Below are 20,222 nucleotides of genomic sequence, written 5' to 3'. Positions count from 1 at the left end.
CTCTTTCTCCTTTTACACACATTATAGCACCTGCAGAACCTGGCCAGGTTCTTCAGCAGGCTATGACTCCTCTTAACACTCCTATTTCCAAATATGTAGCATTTGATACTAATATTTTATATGGAGTTTATATAGTTCATATATTTACATACGAATAATACATACAGATTATCTATTAATATTTAATTATTAATATTTATATTTATTAATAATTTGTATCGTTTATATATTTATGCATTACTTCAACCTGAGAATCAGACTTCACACAGTCATGACAGAGGTAACTTAAGTCACTTCTTGGCTGAGTTCCCAGCTGCATGCGTGAAAGAATTGGGACCATGGTGAATGTTTGGTAATAGGAGCTGGCTCAATCCTTTTTTTTACTAGTTATGTTATGTAATATTTCTATACATTTCTGCAAGATGAAGAGCCAGTGCACAATTGCCTGGCTCAGCCAACATGTTTTAGAATATGAATTATGAGAACTTGCTTGGAGTTGTTTAGTTGGCTTTCTACAACAGCACACCAAGCTCTTGAGAAACTGGCTTACTCTATTCAGAGGCCCTGAATTCATCTCCCTCTGTTCCCACAGGAAATCTGCAAAACAGACTATATATAGGAATTATAATTACTTCTTAATATTTTACTTCGTTTCTGGAATGGTGATAATGTGGAATTATATTAAGCTATTAATGTTAATAATAATAAGGTCAGATTCTGCTGTCAAGTAAAAGGGAGCTCATAATTTATGAGGCTGTAATCACAGGTGCAACAAGCTTAGACTGGAGAGGGAAATTTGTCTTCTTTCTCTATTAAAGATTTGTCTGAAATTTAAAGAGAATTATTTTCTATATGATCCACCTGATTAATTTATCAGTATACAACCAGCATGAAGACTGCCTCTCAGCAGAGACCATCTTTTTCCCTGTCTTTTTAGTTTCGTTTTTCTTCATCTACGGAAATTTTAATGATGGTTATTGGTAGTTTCTGTGCTATTGCTCATGGAGCAGCCCAGCCAGGTGTGTTGCTTGTGTTTGGTGCAATGGCAGACACGTTTATTGAATATGACATTGAAATGCAAGAGCTTAAAGACCCCAGCAAGATATGTGAAAATAACACCATAGTGTGGATTAATGGTACTATTCATCATAATGAAAAGAACGCCACAATACCATGTGGGTAAGTAGGAGATGTATTTGTTTATTTTCCTGTTATTATGGTTTGTTAGAGAATGTACTGCTAGTGGAAGTCCACCTCAGGCTTTAAACCTTGTGTTTTCTATCCATAAGGCAAAAAATTGGACATGATTCTTGTTACAGAGTCCTGTTTATGAGCTGGCGATACTACCTGGAGGGAGAGAAAGTCAGCTTGGGTATTGGCCTTTCAGCTGTAGATGCCAGCAAGGATATTCTTGGTGATGATTGTTGTGATAATAGGTGTATCTACTACACATCTGAGTTCATTAATCAGTTTTCTCTGATGACACTGTAGGTAATAATGACTTCTGGTCATACTTGTTAGGACTTAGGTACCTATAGGTGCCTGCTGACTTAGCCAGTTAGCTAAACTTTAGTCATTGAAGAGAAATGAGCACTTCTAGAATGTAATTCATCTTAGCTTATGTGAGATGTCTAAGGCAAGTCACATGAACTGTGCTACAAGAGTGCCCGATTCTTTCCATTAACTGTAATAAATGAAGTCTAGATGATTCGTTCAGATACAGGTATCTGTCAAAGCCAAATTTAAATCTGTAACCTCTCTGAAGGGTCATTTTTCAGTGCATCATTCTAAAAGTTTTCTACTTTCTCAGAGACAAAGCTCTCTGAAATTCAGAGCACGTGGGAAGTGATTCACATTTCTAGATGTAGGATTTGCTCCAGGCTGTCCAAGCTGAGTGTTATTAGTTGGTATAATGGTACATTCGACATCTAATGAGAACTTGTTGGACAGGTCTTCCCTGAGTCACCCTCTCACCGTTGCTGTTTTGGAGCTTGCATTCCTGTGAGGTTTCTCAAGAAACTGCAGGGCTGCTCCAGGACAACTGTGTATTCCTGCCACCACCCTGCCCCTGAGCAAACAGATGGAGCAAGGAAACCAGCCTCTGGGAGCCTCAGCCCCAGTATTGGGAAACAGTGTTAGAAAAACATCCTGACTTGCCAGCTGATATGACTCTAACTTGAAGAAACACCAGATGAGAAATCTATGAAAAACTTAAAACAGTATTGCTAACTTTTCTTTTCTTCTCCCCACCCCCCCCCTATTTTTCAGGCTGCTGGACATTGAACAAGAAATGACCAAGTTTGCAGGTTACTATGCAGGAATTGGTTGTGCTGTACTTGTGTTAGGATACCTCCAAGTCAGTATTTTGTTCCCTGTTTTGATTTCAAAGTTTAAATCACTAAATAATTGTTTATAATAATTATGTTCCCTTTACCTGCTTAGTCAGCTGCCCGTTTGAGAAAAGCAGATGCTTTCAGTTCTCATTCTATTGGATGAAATAGGTCAAATTGGGCAAACTGAGACCTCCTGGGATTTGTGCATGTATACCTTTATACAGGGATACATTTGATCCAGTAAGATGAATGCGGGCTTCTCCTTTCACAACATACAAAATACTTTCTCAAGTTACTATGGAATCCACATGCCCTCCCCAAAAAACTGTTGAGCACTGTGTTTGTATTATAGGCATATTACAGACTAATATTAGTGTAAAACTAGTGTTGGAGAAGAACCACACCCTACATATTCCATAATAATAGTTAAGTCCTTATGTCTTGAGAGGAGCCACAAGCTTGGATGATTGCTGCATAATCTGCTAAATGGTCCACTGATTTTGAAGCTTTTTATAATAACAAAAATAACTACTTGAAAGCTATCCCAGAGTTTTGCTGAGGTAGGATGGCTGCCATCCCTGTAGTACTTACAGCTGTAGATGGAAAACATTTTTGTCTGTCTGATATTTGTGTGACAGCACCTGTCAGAAATCTCAGCCTACCAGGACTGAGACAAATGTTGATCCACAGGCCCTATAAAATTGCTGGATTATTAAAAGATCTAAGACTTAAAACAACTATCATGTCTGTGTACCTAGAATGTATTTTACCTGAATAGTAATTTTATCAATAGCCAAAATAGCCAAATTACTCTTACCCATTTTAGACAAATTGTTTTTTCCCATTTGTGGGGAGTAGAAAGACTTTTTACTGCAATTCATAAGCCACATTATGCTTTTCCCAGATCTGCCTTTGGGTTATGGCTGCAGGTCGTCAGATACAGAAAATCAGAAAAGCTTATTTCAGGAAAGTAATGCGAATGGATATAGGCTGGTTTGACTGTACATCTGTAGGAGAACTGAACACTCGCATTTCTGAGTAAGTAACCTAGAACAAACATATGCTACAGAGAACATTTTGCACTTCCATCCAAACACAGCAGGGTGCAAATAGCTAGGCATTTGACAAACACCTTTTAAGATAACATACAGCTATGTTCCTGGGATCAGGTCCCCCTCCCACCTTTGATCCAAGTGCAGTAACTGTTAACCTCAAATTATTTCCCTTTTGTGCCCTTTCTGTCAGTAAATGTGAGGTTTTTCCTGTTTGGTTTTGGAGTGGGGGTATTTTTTTGGAGTTAGGTTTGGGGTTTTTTTGGTTGGCTTGTTCTATCCTTCCCTTCTCCTCCTATGCCCAGTCCTTTCAGAGTAATCCTACAATTTGGCTGCCACTGCACACTCCTCTGAAGCTGGATGTGTGCGTTGGAACCTGCTCTTGCTACCCAGAAAGAAAAACTACATTAGGGAAACACTGCTTTTGCTGGCTTTTAAAAGAGAAGAGTGAGCCTTGCTTAATCTTCTGCTAAAAAAGGTAAAAGCACCTACCTTTAAAAAGGGAACCAAGGTAGACGGGGAAACCTTCTTATCCTGACTGAACATTTAGCCCAGAGAAAAGTGGAGTTAAAGGCTTGCTCCTTAGTGGTTTCCGTTTACAGGCTGAAGGCATCTGCGAGGTGAATGTGCCAACTCTAGATGGCTCCCTGGTCTCAGTCGTGCCAGTATCATAATAGTCACATCTGCAGAAGATTTCAAGGGGAGTTTATTTGTCCTTACTCAGTACCCAGTGGTACTTATGACTTTCTGTGGTATTCTTTTTATGAAGAATAAGTGCCAAGTGTGAGTCAGTGTGAAGAATTTCTCTGGCAAAAAATAGCATAAGCATGTATTAATAAGCATGTATTTGTCTAATAAATAACACTTAGTTCCCTGTTTTTTAAAATAATATTGTCCTGTACCTGCAAAAAGCTTCCTGACTGCAAAAAAAACATTCTCCAGAAGAAATATAAACATGTTCTTCAACTCAACACTCTCGAGTTTTTCAGTAGAGGACTGTTATTTCACTTGATATATCAATGGGCTAACAACTTTGCACTTTAAACCTGAATGCCTTTTGCTCCTGTTGTTTTTTTTTTTTCAGTGATGTTAACAAAATTAATGAGGCTATTGCTGACCAAGTAGCAATCTTTATCCAGCGCTTAACCACCTTTGTGTGTGGATTTCTACTGGGGTTTGTCAGTGGCTGGAAATTGACCTTGGTTATCATTGCAGTCAGCCCACTGCTTGGGATTGGAGCAGCTGTCTATGGCTTGGTAAGTGAATTGTGAGAGATTCCTGTTGAGGTATGGTGGGCAGGGAAGGTCATGCCATTTAGCTGAAAGGATTGGTGGAAAAGAAGGCTATTACACCCCTTTAATGTCAAGAGAGGCAGATTATGGTCACAGCAGCACTGGAGGTGGCAGAGGTGGGCTTTGCTCTGCTTTGATTATTCTGATTCCCAGAATAATATATCCTGCTTCTGAGGTGGAAATGTAAGCATAATGTCTATTGGATCCTGTGGATGGACATTATAGTTGCTGAGATGAGAACCTGGCCTATACCTTCTTTCTATCACTACACACCTGGCTTAGCTAGTTGCTAGACATGGGACTTGATTTCTCTATGCAGATTAAGGGAAATTGTCAAATTTCAGAGCTGTAAAACAGTTGGAAGCGCTGTCCCTGCTCCTGGCAGCTGCTGTGTCCTCACCCAGTTGTTCCTGTTGTGCTCTTCCACCCAGTCCCTACAAACTCCCTGTGCAGAGGGAGGGCACTGAAGGGGGAAGTAGCAGCACCCTGTCCCTCTCTCACCTCCACTCCCACACCCAGCAGGGCTGGGCAGTTCCTGCTTCTCCTCTGCACAGTTTCACACTCTGCTCTTTGGTTGGGTTCAGCCTTTTGGCTAACTCACTTTTACAGTAGGGACAGTTTGCTATAATTTTGCTCTCAAACCTCCAATGTAACAACCAATTTCTTGTCATTCTGCTCTCCTTTAGCACCTTTTGCTAGCTGCAAGTAGGTGCCATGAATAATGAACGACTCAGTGTGAAGTGGAAGAGCAGAATCCTGGCAGGGAATGAGATAAACCCCAAAATGCTGCCTTCCTTCATTTGCAATTTCTTATTGAGCTCATTCCCTTAGATGTTCCTGACTGTTCCTCTTTCCGTTCTTATTTCTCTGTCCCCATCTCTTTCACATCCCAGCTGTTCAGTGTTTCCTCCTGATGAGCCTTTCGAGTCCAAGTCTTTGGTTTTTTTGCCATAAAGAAAAAGCTCAATCTATCCTGGTTGCCTGTCTCAAAAAGTGGCTAATAGATACCTGCAGTAGGGTGTTTGAAGAGAGAAAGCAAATGACACTTCACAATTTCTAGTGGTATGTCATTCCCAAGCCAATGTGGTATCCTTGTGTAGAATTGTACATGACTACATTTTCTTCCATTAATTTGGGCATTTTTTTGAGCCATAGTAAGCTTTTGGTATAGTCTGGGCTGCTGTGTAGGGACCTGTTTGCTGTCAGGCCAAGAAGCAAAGCACAATGGTGGGCAACCTCTGTTTCCATCCTCCATCTGTACCATTACCTGTTCTGCCTAAAGGTGAGCTCTGTCACAGTGGCTGAAGAGCTGCTTAAGCTCCTCCTTCCTCACACTGCAGTCTGCTTATACCCAGGTAGCAGCAGAGAGAGAGGGAGGAAGGGAAAACAGGTGTGGTCAGCTGCTCCTTCTAGCTACCCCGAACAGATCTTTCGGCCATGGGTATTTCAGTTCTGCAAAACATATGCTACAGAGGTAGGTAATGCCCTAATACTAGAAGATAGAAACATTTGAGTGTGCAGCATGCCTAACAGAAACTTCTTTGGAGCAGAGGAGGTGAGTTCAGGCAGAGCTGGCAGCACAGTGTAACAGCCAGCACTGCTTACCACTGTCCCTGCCTGCACCTACAGTTCTGGTATAACTAGGACTTCTGCTTTTGTAGGCTGTGGCAAAACTAACAGGCCGAGAATTAAAGGCTTATGCAAAAGCTGGAGCTGTGGCTGATGAAGTGCTCTCATCCATCAGAACAGTGGCTGCTTTTGGTGGGGAGAAGAAAGAAGTTGAAAGGTTTGTTTGAACAAATTCTAAGGCCTCTGATTTATTTTTCCTGTAGCAAAGTAATGTTGTAAAGACTTCAGAATTGTGGCAATTAGTCTCCAAATTCTAAAACAATGACCATCTGTTAGCTTTGAGAATTATATACATGTATGTTACAGAAATTTAGGTATCAAATGATATTACATATGCAAAACCAGTTTCATAATGCAATCGGTGAAACAAAACATCAGTAATACTATATTTGAATCATTCCACTTGTAGGAGCATACTGTCAATTTTTCCTCTAAACATTGTCTGATACATCACTTTTGCAGCATGTGTGAAAACTTAGGTATTTTTAAGCTGGTTCTAGCAAGATGTGACTTGATGATGCTAAGTTGCAAATTTCTCTTAAATTTGCTTAAAACATAATATGGCTGTAGGACATGCTCTGAGGTGTTGGCCAGATTCTGAAACCGTGTGTCACTTATCTTGTGTTGCTCTGCTGAAATCCCAAACCCCATGGTGAGGTGTCTGCAGTGAGTGTAGCTTTTCTAGTACTTATTATACCAGAACATGCATGGATTTCATGATCTGGGAGCGTTGCTGGTTTCAGCAGTGGTCTCTCACTTCAGAGTGAGGGGTATCAAGCTTATGTGGGCCCTGTGTTAACTCTGTAGCACAGTCAGTCATTGAAGATGCCTCATTTCACTGGTCTTTGCTTATTTTGGATTCTCTATCAAAATAATTTTGTCTTCCCTTCATTTTCCTCTCTCTTTCTACAGATATGATAAGAACCTGGTGTTTGCTCAGCATTGGGGAATTCGAAAAGGAATAATAATGGGATTATTCACTGGTTACATGTGGCTTATAATTTTCCTCAGTTATGCATTAGCCTTTTGGTATGGCTCTAAACTTGTACTTGAAGAAGAGGAGTATTCACCTGGCACTCTTTTGCAGGTACCCCTTTTAGCTTCACACAACTTTTATGGATTGTTTCTGAAAACATTAATTCTGGTTTTGGTATCTGGTTGGCTCTGTGATAATAAACACAATACATGCCTTTATAAAGACAATAGAGTCTTTATAAAGACTCAGTATATGTATGAAAGTATGCAACACAATTGGATAAGATAAAACAAGAAATCCAGTTTTATTTTGAAGATTTGAAATGCTGTCTGCTGTGATCCAAGTAATGCCTTTCTTTGAGACCCAATGGCAGGCTTCAGTCCAGACTCAGAGTAAATTTTTCCTGAACCTTGGTAAGTCCTGGGTGTTCTGATGAGACATCTATTTCTTCTCCTTCTCTGCCTGTTGTATACCATGAGAGCTCCCAACCACCAGCAGCATAGAGTGCAAAACTTCCTGCTAAATGGGGCTTCTTAAATTGCTCTGAGAACACTGTAATATTGCGTCATTCCGTTCAAGGAGGATGTCCCTCGTAGGAAATAATTTGCAACTGCTCTTGGCAGTAGTCGGTACAAGGTAGTGCTGTGAAAAACAAAGTGAGCAATTTCCTTACTGTGCACATGATAACTGTAGTTCAGTGCTTCCAAGTGACAATTGGCAAACAGTGGGAGCTACCCTGTAGCTGAAAAATGGTAGCTGTCAGTGGAGAGACTCCTTATGCTCCCCTCCTTCTCAGTCCAGCTGCACTGGCAGAATAATCTCACCTCAAATAGTCATTATCCAATGTTTGTAGCAACCCTTAAAATTAATTTCTCTGTGAGATGGAGAAAAAATATTCTCTGTAGCAGGTGCGTGCTCCAGAAGTAAGTTTTGCAAGTGGATGAGAAAGGAACTGCAATATACAAAGGTGTTGTGATACAGTGTTTTAAGTTTATTTCTGTTTTTGAATTATTGTAGACTTTTACCTGCTTACTGGTGAAAGACATTTCCAAAATAATCTCTTTGCCACTGATGTTCAGTTCCAGCCCATGTTTCAAGGCACAGGCATACAGTCAAATTGAGGTGGCTTAAAAATACATCAGTGGCACCTCAGTAAATATCTGGGTGCACATGTTTTTAGGCCAGTGCAAATATGAGGTAAATTGGTTTACTTCGGCCTGGCAGTGAAGTTGTGAAAGACAGTGAAAAACCCCTTTTAAGATGCATTTGTTTGTTTTCTTGTGGGTTAATTCTGCTCATGTAGTGAATCTCTGCAGCTCAGCTGATCCACAAGAAGCCATTAAGCCACTGTAGTTTGATTTGCCTCCCTATCTCTAAACTGTAATAAAGACGTGATGTAATATTTTGTTAATTTATTTTTCCACTTCTTCAGGTTTTCTTTGGTGTTTTAGTAGGAGCTTTAAATCTTGGCCAGGCATCTCCCTGTCTGGAAGCCTTTGCCACTGGCCGTGGAGCTGCAGCAAACATTTTTGAGACAATAGATGAAGTAAGTAATGCATGTTTAAGCTGTGTCACTTTGTAGTGGAAAAATAATTAAATAAGCCTCAAGCAGGAGTAGTTTCATCTACTTTGTGAGTGTGGAAAAATTAGTGCAATTAAAGAAAAATACACTGTGCAGCCAACTGTGCAGCAAGCATCTAGCTCCCAGCCTCCAGGGGCATCAAAAGATGTGGCTTTATTTGCATTAGTGGCAAAGGTGACCTGTGACCTGTCACCTGTCCCAGAGCTACCCCGAGTTAGAATGGGACCAAATGAGCACAGGCACTGGTCACGCAGCAGACGTGAATGTTAATCTCAATATTATCTAGACAGCTAGATATTTGAAAGAAGGTTGTATGAGACAGACTGAGAGCTGCTGGCATTTTTTCATGAGGCTTCCTTTTTAGATCTGTATAAATTTAGTGGTTGGCAAAATACTGCTGATTTCTTAGCAGTACATAGTGTCTCTGGTCATTGACAAGCTTTATTGAGCTGAAAGCTGTGTAAGCACATTCAAATGCTGCTTGCCTTTTACAGAGCACATAAGGGTATATATAAAGAAGGCTAGAGGTTCTGTGGTAATGCTAATGGACTTTATGTATTTCATGAGCTAAAGCTCTAAGGTAAACTGAAAAAGACACGAATAAGGGAAGTGCTTTTTTAGACAAAAGCAGAGACTTGGAATAGTAAGAATTAATCCAAAAATTCAAGATTAGGCTGTCAGCTAAACCTTAGGGTAAAAAAGACAAATTAAGGTGAGATTTCATCTGTCTGGAGGAAGGGTGACAAAATTAGAGCCACGTGCTTGCCATATTTGTAGATTTGTGAGTAGACAGTAAAAACACAGTTTTGCCTTGATGCAAATTATGTTCTGGTGCTAAATTTACAGCCATGCTGTGATTCTCATTTCCAGGATCAGTGAGACTTTTTTTCATAGCTTAGTTTCTGAATTTAAGTCAGATATATTCCTAAAGAGGAATCAGTCTTTTAGCTGTTCTTAACATCTTAGACCATACACATTTCTCATATTAAAATTCCCTTCAATGTGTCAGGCTACATAAAAAAATCATCCACGTTTCAATTATCAAATATTCATGTTGCTATGGCTTTAGTTTGTGCTCTTTATTTCACACTTCAAAAATATCTATCCTGAGAAAATTTGATTTCTTTGGAATTCCTCATATTTGTCTGAGTTCTTTGCTCATGTCTAGTAGTCCACTGTACACAAGACCTGGTCAAAACTGTTTGTGACCCAAAGCAAAGGGAAAGCTTAAAGCAGGATTCCAGCTCTTAGAACTAGTGTGCAAGGACAGATGTTTCGAAAGCGAAGTGGTGAAGGGTGCAGATTTTCAGCAATGAATTGGTTGTGTGGTGCTGTAGGAGAATGTTTGTATGTGTAAGGCAGTGTCATTTCATTCCTGAGGAGCTGGCTAAATTAACATAATCAAAATGCCTCACTCAATCAGCTTTTCTGTTCCAGCAAAAACAAGATGAGTGGTTGACTGTGGTAATTGCAGTAGGCCTACAATGCTAAGAGGATGCATTCATTTTGTCCATACTACCCATCGGTAACAACTCCATCATCAGTGTGGCCTTCAATTTCATGTCCCTTGCTCACTAGCCCTGGGGCAGAGCCTGCTGCTGGCTCACTGCAGCCAAGTGCTGTTCAAACAGAAGTGCCACGGCTTTGTGTGCTATTGGGAATACTTATCTAATGCAGCAGTGCTGGCTGTTTAACAGCAAATAAATAACACAATAAATTCTATCCTAGAAACCCACCATTGACTGCATGTCAGAAGATGGCTACAAGCTGGATAAAGTACGAGGTGAAATTGAATTTCACAATGTAACATTCCATTATCCCTCCAGACCAGACATAAAGGTAATTATTCATCATCCATCCTGTGAACACAACTTCTGTAAATAACCAAAATATCCCAGTTCTGCAAGCAATTTCTAGATTTTCAAAATAATTTGTTTCCCAGAGGCCCAGAACCCTCTGTTTAAAAGTAGACTAAATGATTCTATTAAAAGGTTCATCTACTTACCATTCTGCTTATTCTGCCATTCTGGCATCTCCATTGCCATACATACTCCTTTCTTGCTGAACATAAACTGATAGTAATTTCAGACAAATTCACCTCCATACAGCATTTATTACAATCTATTACGCACTTTTATCAATATGTGCCAGGATAGGACACAAGCTGAACAATGCAAGGAGATTTTGTTAAAACACTTCATTTACCCTGGGGTTGCACCATGGGACCTGTTAAAATGCTGGGAATAGGTACAGGAGCATTGGCTGTATACCCAATTATTTCTCTACTGCTGTGTTTCAATTGATAAATTGTCCTTGGAAAAGCAAACGACTGGGCAAGCTAACGAGTGTTATTGTTTCTGAAGACAGAAGCAGATGAAGTATCAGATTTGTCTACATAATTACACTATTAGAATCTTAATATTTATGCTTTAACAGGCATCCCTAAAGGGGGTTTATTGCCAGATTCTCCAATGGTATTAACTTGCATAGTTGTTAATGATGAACAACAGGAACAAAGATCAAAATCAGCCTGTTTGTCATGGAAAATAGTGCCCTGCATTTATAAACTCTTCAAACAATGTAAAATGTTTTTCTTTTTCCTCTTCCTCTTTTTTTCATACAATTTTTCTGACTTTTGCAAAATTGCTTTGAATCTCCATTTTAAGATACCGAATATACCCAGTTGATTGTATGAATGCTAGAAAATTACAATGGATAGATTCTGGTTTTTGGGGTTTTTTTCTCCTTTCCAGATCTTGGATAACCTTAATATGGTTATTAAAGCAGGGGAGACAACAGCTTTTGTTGGATCTAGTGGAGCTGGAAAAAGTACTACAATACAGCTCATCCAGCGTTTCTATGATCCCACTGATGGCATGGTGAGTTGTACCCATCTAGAATGTTGTTGTCTAGCCTTAGGGGCCTGAAAGAATGACATGGTTTCTTCTCCTAAGTGGGATGGAAGACTCCTAACCTAATTTTCCTTTTTTTTTTTTTTTTTTTTTCTTCAAATGAGCAAACTATCCTCTTGTGTATTTCAGGGGAATGCTAAACATTCTTTCAAAAAATAGTCATAAGAAAGAGAAAAACTTAGGAGAAAACAAAAATTCAGTGATAAATCTGAGTATAAACTATTTTTATTGGCATGATAATTCAGGGGTGACAAATAATTTTCTATTATAGAAAACACAGTATTGAACATTTAATCATTATCCCATAATATTGCTTTAGTTCATGCAATTACCATTTAGTAATGGATTGGCTAAGAATATGAATTACATCTATTAGCAGTATGTATTCCTAGTTGGCACAAATTATGTAAGTGCTGACCTGTATTTGAATGTATAAAAGACAAGCTAATTCACTGTAAACATATAGTCAAAATTTTGATTATTACTTTCCACCTCATTTTGTTTCTGAGGCCAAGCATAAAGAGATATTGGGAAATGAAATCAAAGTGCACAACTCCCAGGCCCAAGAACTAGCACATCTTGCTGCCAGCACATTGCATTCTGTTATGGATGAACGCTGTTTTTCACACTGGTCACGGAAACACTGCATCACCGGCCCTTCATTTCCACTGTCTTTCTTTGTCACTGAACTAAAGGGGATAATATCCCTTTTTTTTTTTTCTTTTGTCCATGTTTTAACTAACTTCTGTAGATAACCCTGGATGGCCATGACATTCGCTCCCTTAATATCCAGTGGCTACGCTCACAGATCGGTATTGTTGAACAAGAGCCAGTGCTGTTTGCCACCACGATTGCAGAGAACATTCGCTATGGTCGGGATGATGCTACCATGGAAGACATAATCAAAGCAGCCAAGCAGGCCAATGCTTACAATTTCATCATGGACTTGCCACAGGTATGCAGTGCCTTGTAAAATGTTTGGCAGAATTTGATGGAAAAATAAAGAATCCTTCTGTTCGTCCCCCCCCTTGCCCCCCATGCAGCCATTTGTGCTTCGGTGGGAGGGCAGAAGGCTAATATAGATTGTAGGCAGCAATTGCCTTTTCCCTTGACTAGATATAATTAGGTCTTACTACATGTACATCACCAAGTTTAAAAAAAAACAACACAAAACAAGAAGAATGAGTTCCTCAGGAATCATATGCACAACATCCAATATCATGGTAATAATCATAGCATAATTTTAAAATACGTATTATTCATGCTGTGGAGGTCTGTTTCTGCTCAGGCCAAAAGAAATTTAGAGTCCAGATTCTCATGAGGCAGCATGTTTTTGAGCAGTCTCGACTGACCCTCACAGCCTTATCTCCTTGTATGTGCTCTGTAAGTTAGAGGTTCCCTTTTCCCTTTTTCCTTCACTTTTGATGACAGGGCTTCAATCAGTCCTGTGGTATCCTCCTTACAAAGCCCATAGTTGATAATACCAGGCTGTTTGCTTTTCTAGAAGGTCATTTTGCCAAGTAGCTCTCAAAGGGACAGGTTACAACAGTGAACCTGATTGACAGGATATAGGTACCATTATCTAATGTCATTATGTACTTTTTATCCTCCACCTACGCCTTTCCAGGCTTCTGGGAAACTATTCATAGAAGAGTGTGTAAAGGCCCTGTTTCTTTCCTGGAAATAAAGGAATAAGCAAGATTTGGCTCTAGGTGAATATAACTACCCAAGCTGTTAAGATGCTAGGCTTTGTGTGTTTATTTAATTCCCTGCTTGAACTCAGTGCCACCTGAGTATGATGTCCATGAATCACAGACACAGTGTTCATGAGTCACAGGCCATCAGCTGGCAAGTCTATCTCTGTGGAAAGTTTGCTGGGGAGTCATCTGACAGAAGGTGGGCAGGCTTCTCCATTTCAGCTTTTGCTGATACAGTTGCTCTGAGCCAAACTGTAACTTTTCACCTTTTTTATCAGTACCTAATTTTGGCTTGGGGTTGGAACTCCAGGCAAAATTATGTTGTTCTTTACGAATGAAGTTATTTCATCGGCTTTTCTTTGAATCTGGTGCATGAACAATGTTTTTGTCTTTCAAAACCAACATTTTTTAAATTCTACTCCCAGGACAAATCTGACAGACTTTTTACCAACATCTTCACCAGAAACTTAACAGAACCTTTTGTTATCTGTTCCATTTTAATTTTTTTTCCTTCACACAGCAATTTGACACTCATGTTGGAGAGGGGGGAAGCCAGATGAGTGGAGGTCAAAAACAGAGGATAGCTATTGCTCGAGCTCTTGTCCGAAACCCAAAAATCCTGCTGCTGGATATGGCCACGTCAGCACTTGATAATGAAAGTGAAGCTACTGTCCAAGAAGCACTTCATAAGGTTTGCAATAGCATAGAATAAATCAGACTTAAAAGGGGATAAATTATTTTTAATGCACGCTGCTGAGGGTGCTGCTGAATTGCAACAAAGCAGGGGGGAAGCTTTTCTTAAACACAGTTTCATAGACATAAGCAGAACCTTAGTATTATTGACAGAAAATATTTTTTTCTTACATTGGGACATTAACAGAAATCTATAGCTCCTTCTGCTCAGAAACAGCTGCTCATCTATGGGCTATGGATGGAGTTCAAGTCAAATCCATCTGAAACCTGTAGAAAGACTGAACTTTAGATTACGTAGCACTGGTTCCAAGCATTTCTGTTTGCTGTCCTGAGGATGAGCTGCTGTTGTTCCCTGCTAGGCTCGCTTTGGCCGCACGGCGATCTCGATCGCTCACCGCCTGTCGACCATCAAAGCTGCTGATGTCATCGTGGGGTTTGAGCATGGACAGGCCGTGGAGAGAGGAACTCATGAGGAACTCTTGAAGAGGAAGGGTGTTTATTTCATGTTGGTGACCTTGCAAAGCAAAGGAGACACAGCACTTAACAAAGAAACAACAGAAAGTAAGCTCTAAGTTTTCTTCTATAAAATGATGGACAATTCCAGATAATGGAGGTTATTTTTTTAAATGCCTTTTTTTTTTTTTTTTCCCCCCCCCGCTTCTGCCTTCATGGCTGATTTTTAGCATTCATAGAACTAGTAAAATGATAGCCCTGGCTAAAGTGTTTTTACTGCATATGCATGGGATGACCTTCCTAATATAGCTCTTCCCTGAAACATAAATCTTGACCTGCAATTTTGCCTATCATATAGCTCCATTTAGTGCTGATGTGACAGTCCTGCATTTGAAATGCAAGCAAATTGCAGGGTATGCTGAAACCACCATGCTTGTTTTACTAGAGGCAAATTTGAATCAAAGCTTCTGGAAATGGAGGCCTAATACAATGATTTATATTTTTGTGAAGCATCATACCTTGGATATGATTATCTTAAGAGAGCAATAACAGTGCTAAAATAGGGAAACAGCCTTTAGCAGTCACATCTCAAGTGAGATGGTCCTTGGGATAATATTCAGTTATCTTCATCATGTCAAATGAAAATGCAGAACTTGTGGTTCATGTAGGTTGAGTAGTAAGGTTGTATTATGTTCCTTGCCTTCTACAAAGTATTCCATTTATGACTTGGAGATGCTGCACTTTTTTTGCAGAGCCACAGTGGACTTAGGTTGTACTCAATTTTAGCACACACTGAAGAGCTCTATATACTATATTTTACAGCAGCAGAAAATAATGGGGATGAGCCAAACCTTGAAAAAGTCCAGTCATTCAGCAGAGGAAGCTATCGAGCCAGTTTGCGGTGAGTCTTAAAAATGATTGTAAATCTCAGTATGTTTCCAGATCTCCATACTTCGTCCCACTATTCCAGAATCTCAATAATGCTAATTAATCACTTTTTTGTATGGTGCATAAAAGGGAGTGGAAGGGCTGCATCTTTCTAACCACATTACTTTCTCTCCAATTCTGGTCCGCTGTGTTAATGTTTCATTTTTAATATTACTACCATACAGCCATATTTTTATATTACCTAATGCACTTTCAGTCCAGTCACTTGAAAAATGACTTACTGTGCATTTACTTGAGAAATTGATGCAATGTACAAAGACATTTTTGTTTTGTTTTCTACTTGATGAAAGTTCAAGCATTTTACAAGTCAGACTGTCTTGTACCTAGATACTATTTCTTTCAGGCCAGCCTATGTCAGGCATATGCAAGTACATGTATCTTATGTTACAGAGCTATGTTTTGTCAGGGATAGAGGTAGATTGTTTCAGCATCCTGTTTCACTGGACTGAATTACATGATAGTGATAATAATGAATTGACCTGTTGTCTTACTGGCTTGTGCAAATACAGTAGGATGCACCACAATTTTGCTTAACAGATACACAGTGCAGGGAACATGTAATATCTGAGTGACAGGGGTGGAATATGATTTTGAGAAGTATTTGTCCCTGTTGTGGAATATTTTCTTCTCAAGAAATTGAGAGAACATAAAAAAAGGAAGAAAATGTCAGTGGGATTCCTAAAGTTTGCTTAGGTGAATCCTGATTTAGTTACTATGAAAACTGCACCTGCTTTGCAGGCAAAAGATGTGTTACTGAGCTGTGAAGAACAGACCATTTCTGTCCTCTTTACAGAGCTTCACTTCGACAGCGCTCCAGATCTCAGCTCTCTAACGTGGTCCCTGACCCTCCGTTATCCATTGCAAGAGATCATGCAGAGCCTACATATATTATGCCTTCTTCTGGAGAATATGATGGACAAGAGAAAAAGGTCAGGTCCAGTAGTTTGTTGGTTAGATTTTTCAACTGAACAAATTATATTACTTGGTAATGATAACTTGCAGATATGTGGCTCTTTTATAGGAGTTGTTGGCAGATACATCTACTTGATTAATCCTTTTCTCTACTTAAACAAAACCACAGCTTCAGTTCTTCTGTGTAAACCCTAGGCTATATTTTGATGGCTGTTATGTTTATTGGCCCACTAAAAATCTCTAGCAGAGCATGGATATATGTTGCGGATTAGGTTGAAAAAGATATGTTCATAAAAGATGAATTAACTGACAGAAAGCAAAATGCTTAATCTGTGAAATGTAAGTCACTCAGTGACATAAATGACACTGCTTCTTGCTCAATAAAGAGTAAATTTGCTTCCATCTCAAAATCATCTGGAGAGTTGAGTAAATGGAGACGTCACTGTAGCCTAGCCTAGAGTCCTTTCCTTGACAGTGTCCTTGTGCAATCAGCTAGCATAGTAAATAAAGACAGTGTGCCTTAAAACTATGCAGAGTATGTAGGAATATACACAAGGGGCTTCTAAAGTGCTTCTGAAGATCTCTGCACCAATTTGCCATGGTTATGGTGGTTTAGTGCAGAGAGCAGAAATCAGAAGACCCTGTTCTTGCTGTTGCTAAGCCTGTTCTGTGGATAAACAGAGGGCTTTAATGCTGTCACTCTGGCACTAGCTCAGAAGGAAGAGAAAATACAAGATGCTTCTACCCATTCATCCTTGCACATTTACAGCAGATAGGTCTTCACAATGTTTGTTTTGTATTGGCATTTCCAGCCATATGAACCTGAGGGAGATGAACAGAGCTCAGTTTACTGAGTATTACAAAAGTTCTGCTCAAATCAAACTGCAGGGTAACTTATAATTTGATGAGGAATATTCTGATCTTACTGAGAATAATTATGGGAGTTCAGCATATAGTCTTACAATTCACAGAAGGGAGGCATAATAAGCATGTTTGAAGCCTGAATCCAGCTCTCACTCTGACATCTCCCTTGTTTTAATTATATAGCGTATCTGTTAATTAGAGGCAAAGCCTCATCTGTATATTCACCCACACTACTTTAATACTGAAGAAGATTAAATGAGCAACAGAAAAAGCCTCTTGTGAGGAAGAGGAATCATAGAATCATAGAACTATTCAGGCTGGAAAAGACCCTTGGGATCACCGAGTCCAACCATCATCCCTGCTCTACAAAGTTCTCCCCTAAACCATATCCACCAACACCACATCCAAACAACCCTTAAACACATCCAGGGATGGTGACTCAACCACCTCCCTGGGCAGCCTATTCCAGTGTCTGACCACTCTTTCTGTGAAAAAATTCTTCCTAATGTTCAGTCCAAGTTTAGGTTTTGTCACTGAGTGTTGCATCACACCTCATCTGTTTTTTTTAGGCATCTGATGTTGTGGAGGAAGATGTCAAGCCTGTACCATTTACCAGAATTTTGAAATACAATGCCTCTGAATGGCCATACCTGGTGCTTGGATCTCTGGCAGCAGCTGTGAATGGAGCTGTCAATCCACTTTATGCTTTGTTATTCAGTCAGATTCTTGGGGTATGTGTTGCTAACATTTAAAAGTGTATTTTATCTCTGAAGCAGGAGGGAGTGAATATATGATGCAGAACTTGACGTGTTTTTTGGCAGATCTTTAGATCTTATCAAGGAAATGGGGTTAGCTTTCTTGCCTATAAGCAATTATTCAGGAGTGATACTTACATCACTGTCATCACACTATCATTTGAGCTGTTTGAAGGGGGTAGCTTCATTAGCATTTTATAATGTGTTCTTTGCTATCTCTCTCACTTTGCAGGAACTATTTGGTGTGGGTTTCTATACTTGCATACAATTTATTTTAGATAAGATGTACCTCATGTGCAGGTACAATGGATAGCGAGGGAAATGCAGAGGTCCTTCCCTACAGAATTTTTATTCTGCAGACTTGGCCAAGCCTTTGAGAAAGCTTTAGATCAGATAAAAAAATACTTAACATTTTTGTTCATATATTTCAGGCAGCTCTTTGCTGCCTGCTCCCTGCAGAATGCCCAGGAAGAGGTAGATAATTGAAATAGGGTTCATAGCTGCCAGCAAAAAGTAGACTTGCATCAACAAGCAGGAAACAGGAATATGCTGTAAAACCTGGCATTCTCTAAAGGATGCAGTACCATCAAAATCCACAACCTCACTTGAAACTTTTGAAAACCATGACTGTGTTTTCCTTCAAAAGCTTGCCATAATAGAAAGAGGATACTTCCCCTTTCATAAAACAGCTTTTTTTGGGGAAACATTTGCCAAGGTGGTGGGAAACTGAGGGACTGCCTGAAGAAATTTAGTGCTGCTCTAATACCTAGGAAAGTGTCCTAAATTTTCAAGAATTAGGAGGATAGAGAAAACAACATATTCACTGGGAAGAAAATGGGAATGCCTCTATCATTTGGGTACCCACCTGGGATAGAATAAAACTTATGTTGTGATTCCCACTTACTTGTTTAGGTCATGTTAGGTACATATGTGTGCAAAGAATGCATAACCTAAAGGGCAGACACTCTTCTAGAAGCTGGAAGTCCAAAACCTTTCAGGCAGGAAAGAGCGAATGAATGAATTCCCCGCCATCTGAGGTAATGATTAGAAAAGAGTTGAGAAAATGTTCCTAATAGCAGTGCCAGCCATCTATCAAAGGACAGATTGACCTTTCGCTATTTCTTTTTTTGGGGGGAGGTTGTTTTGGCTGAGACATTTCTTTCTGGGAAGTTACTTATGGCTTTGAATCACATTTATTTTCAGCTTGAGGTTTTGCTAGCTGAGACCCAGGGAGGGGCAGAGCAAAAGATGTTCCAGTCTCTGTTGATCCACTTACTGGCTTCTGGCCAATGTGCTTGGCCTTTTAGCCGTAGATGTGCTACCTCTAAACACTTTTTGATTTCCCAGACCTTATGTCAAGGACTGTGGCTTTCACTAGACAGCAGGTGAGACACTGGTATGTGCATTCTGCAATGAGTCTAACCTTTGGTTCCTTTTGAAAGAGGTTTTCCAGACACTGGGAGATGTGGGGCTGACATCATCCTGCAAGATGCTAAATGCCTTCCTTGCTAAGGATGAATTCCCTCTCTTGAACGTCTCAGTCTGTCAAAGGAGAGAGAGGCTGCAAGAAAAAAGCCATAATGAACATGAGCAAAGTCCAACATCTGTGCTTCGTTATTAATAAATTTAAAACATTTCTGCCTGGTGCCAGTGCAGTCAGGCAGATGGAATATGCCTCTGCTTTCCGAGCTGTCTGAATATCTGCAATGATGTTGTGATAGACACGTGGGCTTGCACTTGGTGATCAATATGCTGGTGAAGTGAGGGGGAAAATTCCCACAGCTATGAAATGCAAGGATAAAATTACCACAGTCTGCCTTGAAGATACTCAGAAATTTGTCTCAAACAGTGAATGAAGAACTGGGTATGTCTTCTGATCAGTTCAGATCAGAAGTGAACCTTTGGAACGAAGTTCTCAATAGTTTCTCCTTACTATGCTTTGGTTCCCACTGTGGAACTGTCTCAGAGCATGAGCAATGGATCCTTTCCAGTGAAACGTGACTGGGAAGGTGTGCTCTGACTGCTATGGGGCATGTAGTCCATGGCCCAGATAAGAGATAGTCCATAATGAAACTGCTGAAACGTGTATAATCTGAACATGGACACTGAAGCAAAAACTCTTTC

At 39.8% G+C, this 20,222-nt stretch overlaps 1 protein-coding gene across 6 annotated transcripts in view; it reads left to right on the top strand.

The window, feature by feature from the left end:
• Positions 1–20,222, top strand: part of ABCB11 (ATP-binding cassette, sub-family B (MDR/TAP), member 11) — a 36,458-nt gene that overhangs the window by 5,591 nt on the left and 10,645 nt on the right. For 3 of the 6 annotated variants that reach the window (XM_009996122.1, XM_009996126.1, XM_009996124.1), the window contains 15 exons: positions 938–1,179; positions 2,269–2,356; positions 3,238–3,371; positions 4,470–4,641; positions 6,339–6,463; positions 7,219–7,393; positions 8,715–8,828; positions 10,593–10,703; positions 11,618–11,743; positions 12,528–12,731; positions 13,994–14,164; positions 14,526–14,727; positions 15,445–15,520; positions 16,361–16,496; positions 17,913–18,074. In XM_009996122.1, the coding sequence (XP_009994424.1) occupies positions 938–1,179; positions 2,269–2,356; positions 3,238–3,371; positions 4,470–4,641; positions 6,339–6,463; positions 7,219–7,393; positions 8,715–8,828; positions 10,593–10,703; positions 11,618–11,743; positions 12,528–12,731; positions 13,994–14,164; positions 14,526–14,727; positions 15,445–15,520; positions 16,361–16,496; positions 17,913–18,074 (2,238 nt within the window). Of the gene's footprint in view, positions 1–937; positions 1,180–2,268; positions 2,357–3,237; positions 3,372–4,469; positions 4,642–6,338; positions 6,464–7,218; positions 7,394–8,714; positions 8,829–10,592; positions 10,704–11,617; positions 11,744–12,527; positions 12,732–13,993; positions 14,165–14,525; positions 14,728–15,441; positions 15,521–16,360; positions 16,497–17,912; positions 18,075–20,222 lie in introns of all 6 variants that reach the window. The other 3 variants (XM_009996127.1, XM_009996128.1, XM_009996125.1) reach the window with 2 other exon arrangements.

Source organism: Chaetura pelagica, unplaced genomic scaffold (genome assembly GCF_000747805.2).
Source record: "Chaetura pelagica isolate M959 unplaced genomic scaffold, ChaPel_1.0 scaffold3, whole genome shotgun sequence".
Lineage (NCBI taxonomy): Eukaryota > Metazoa > Chordata > Aves > Apodiformes > Apodidae > Chaetura > Chaetura pelagica.
Note: the sequence above shows the minus strand (reverse complement) of the source record. Positions and strands in the feature narration are given on the sequence as shown.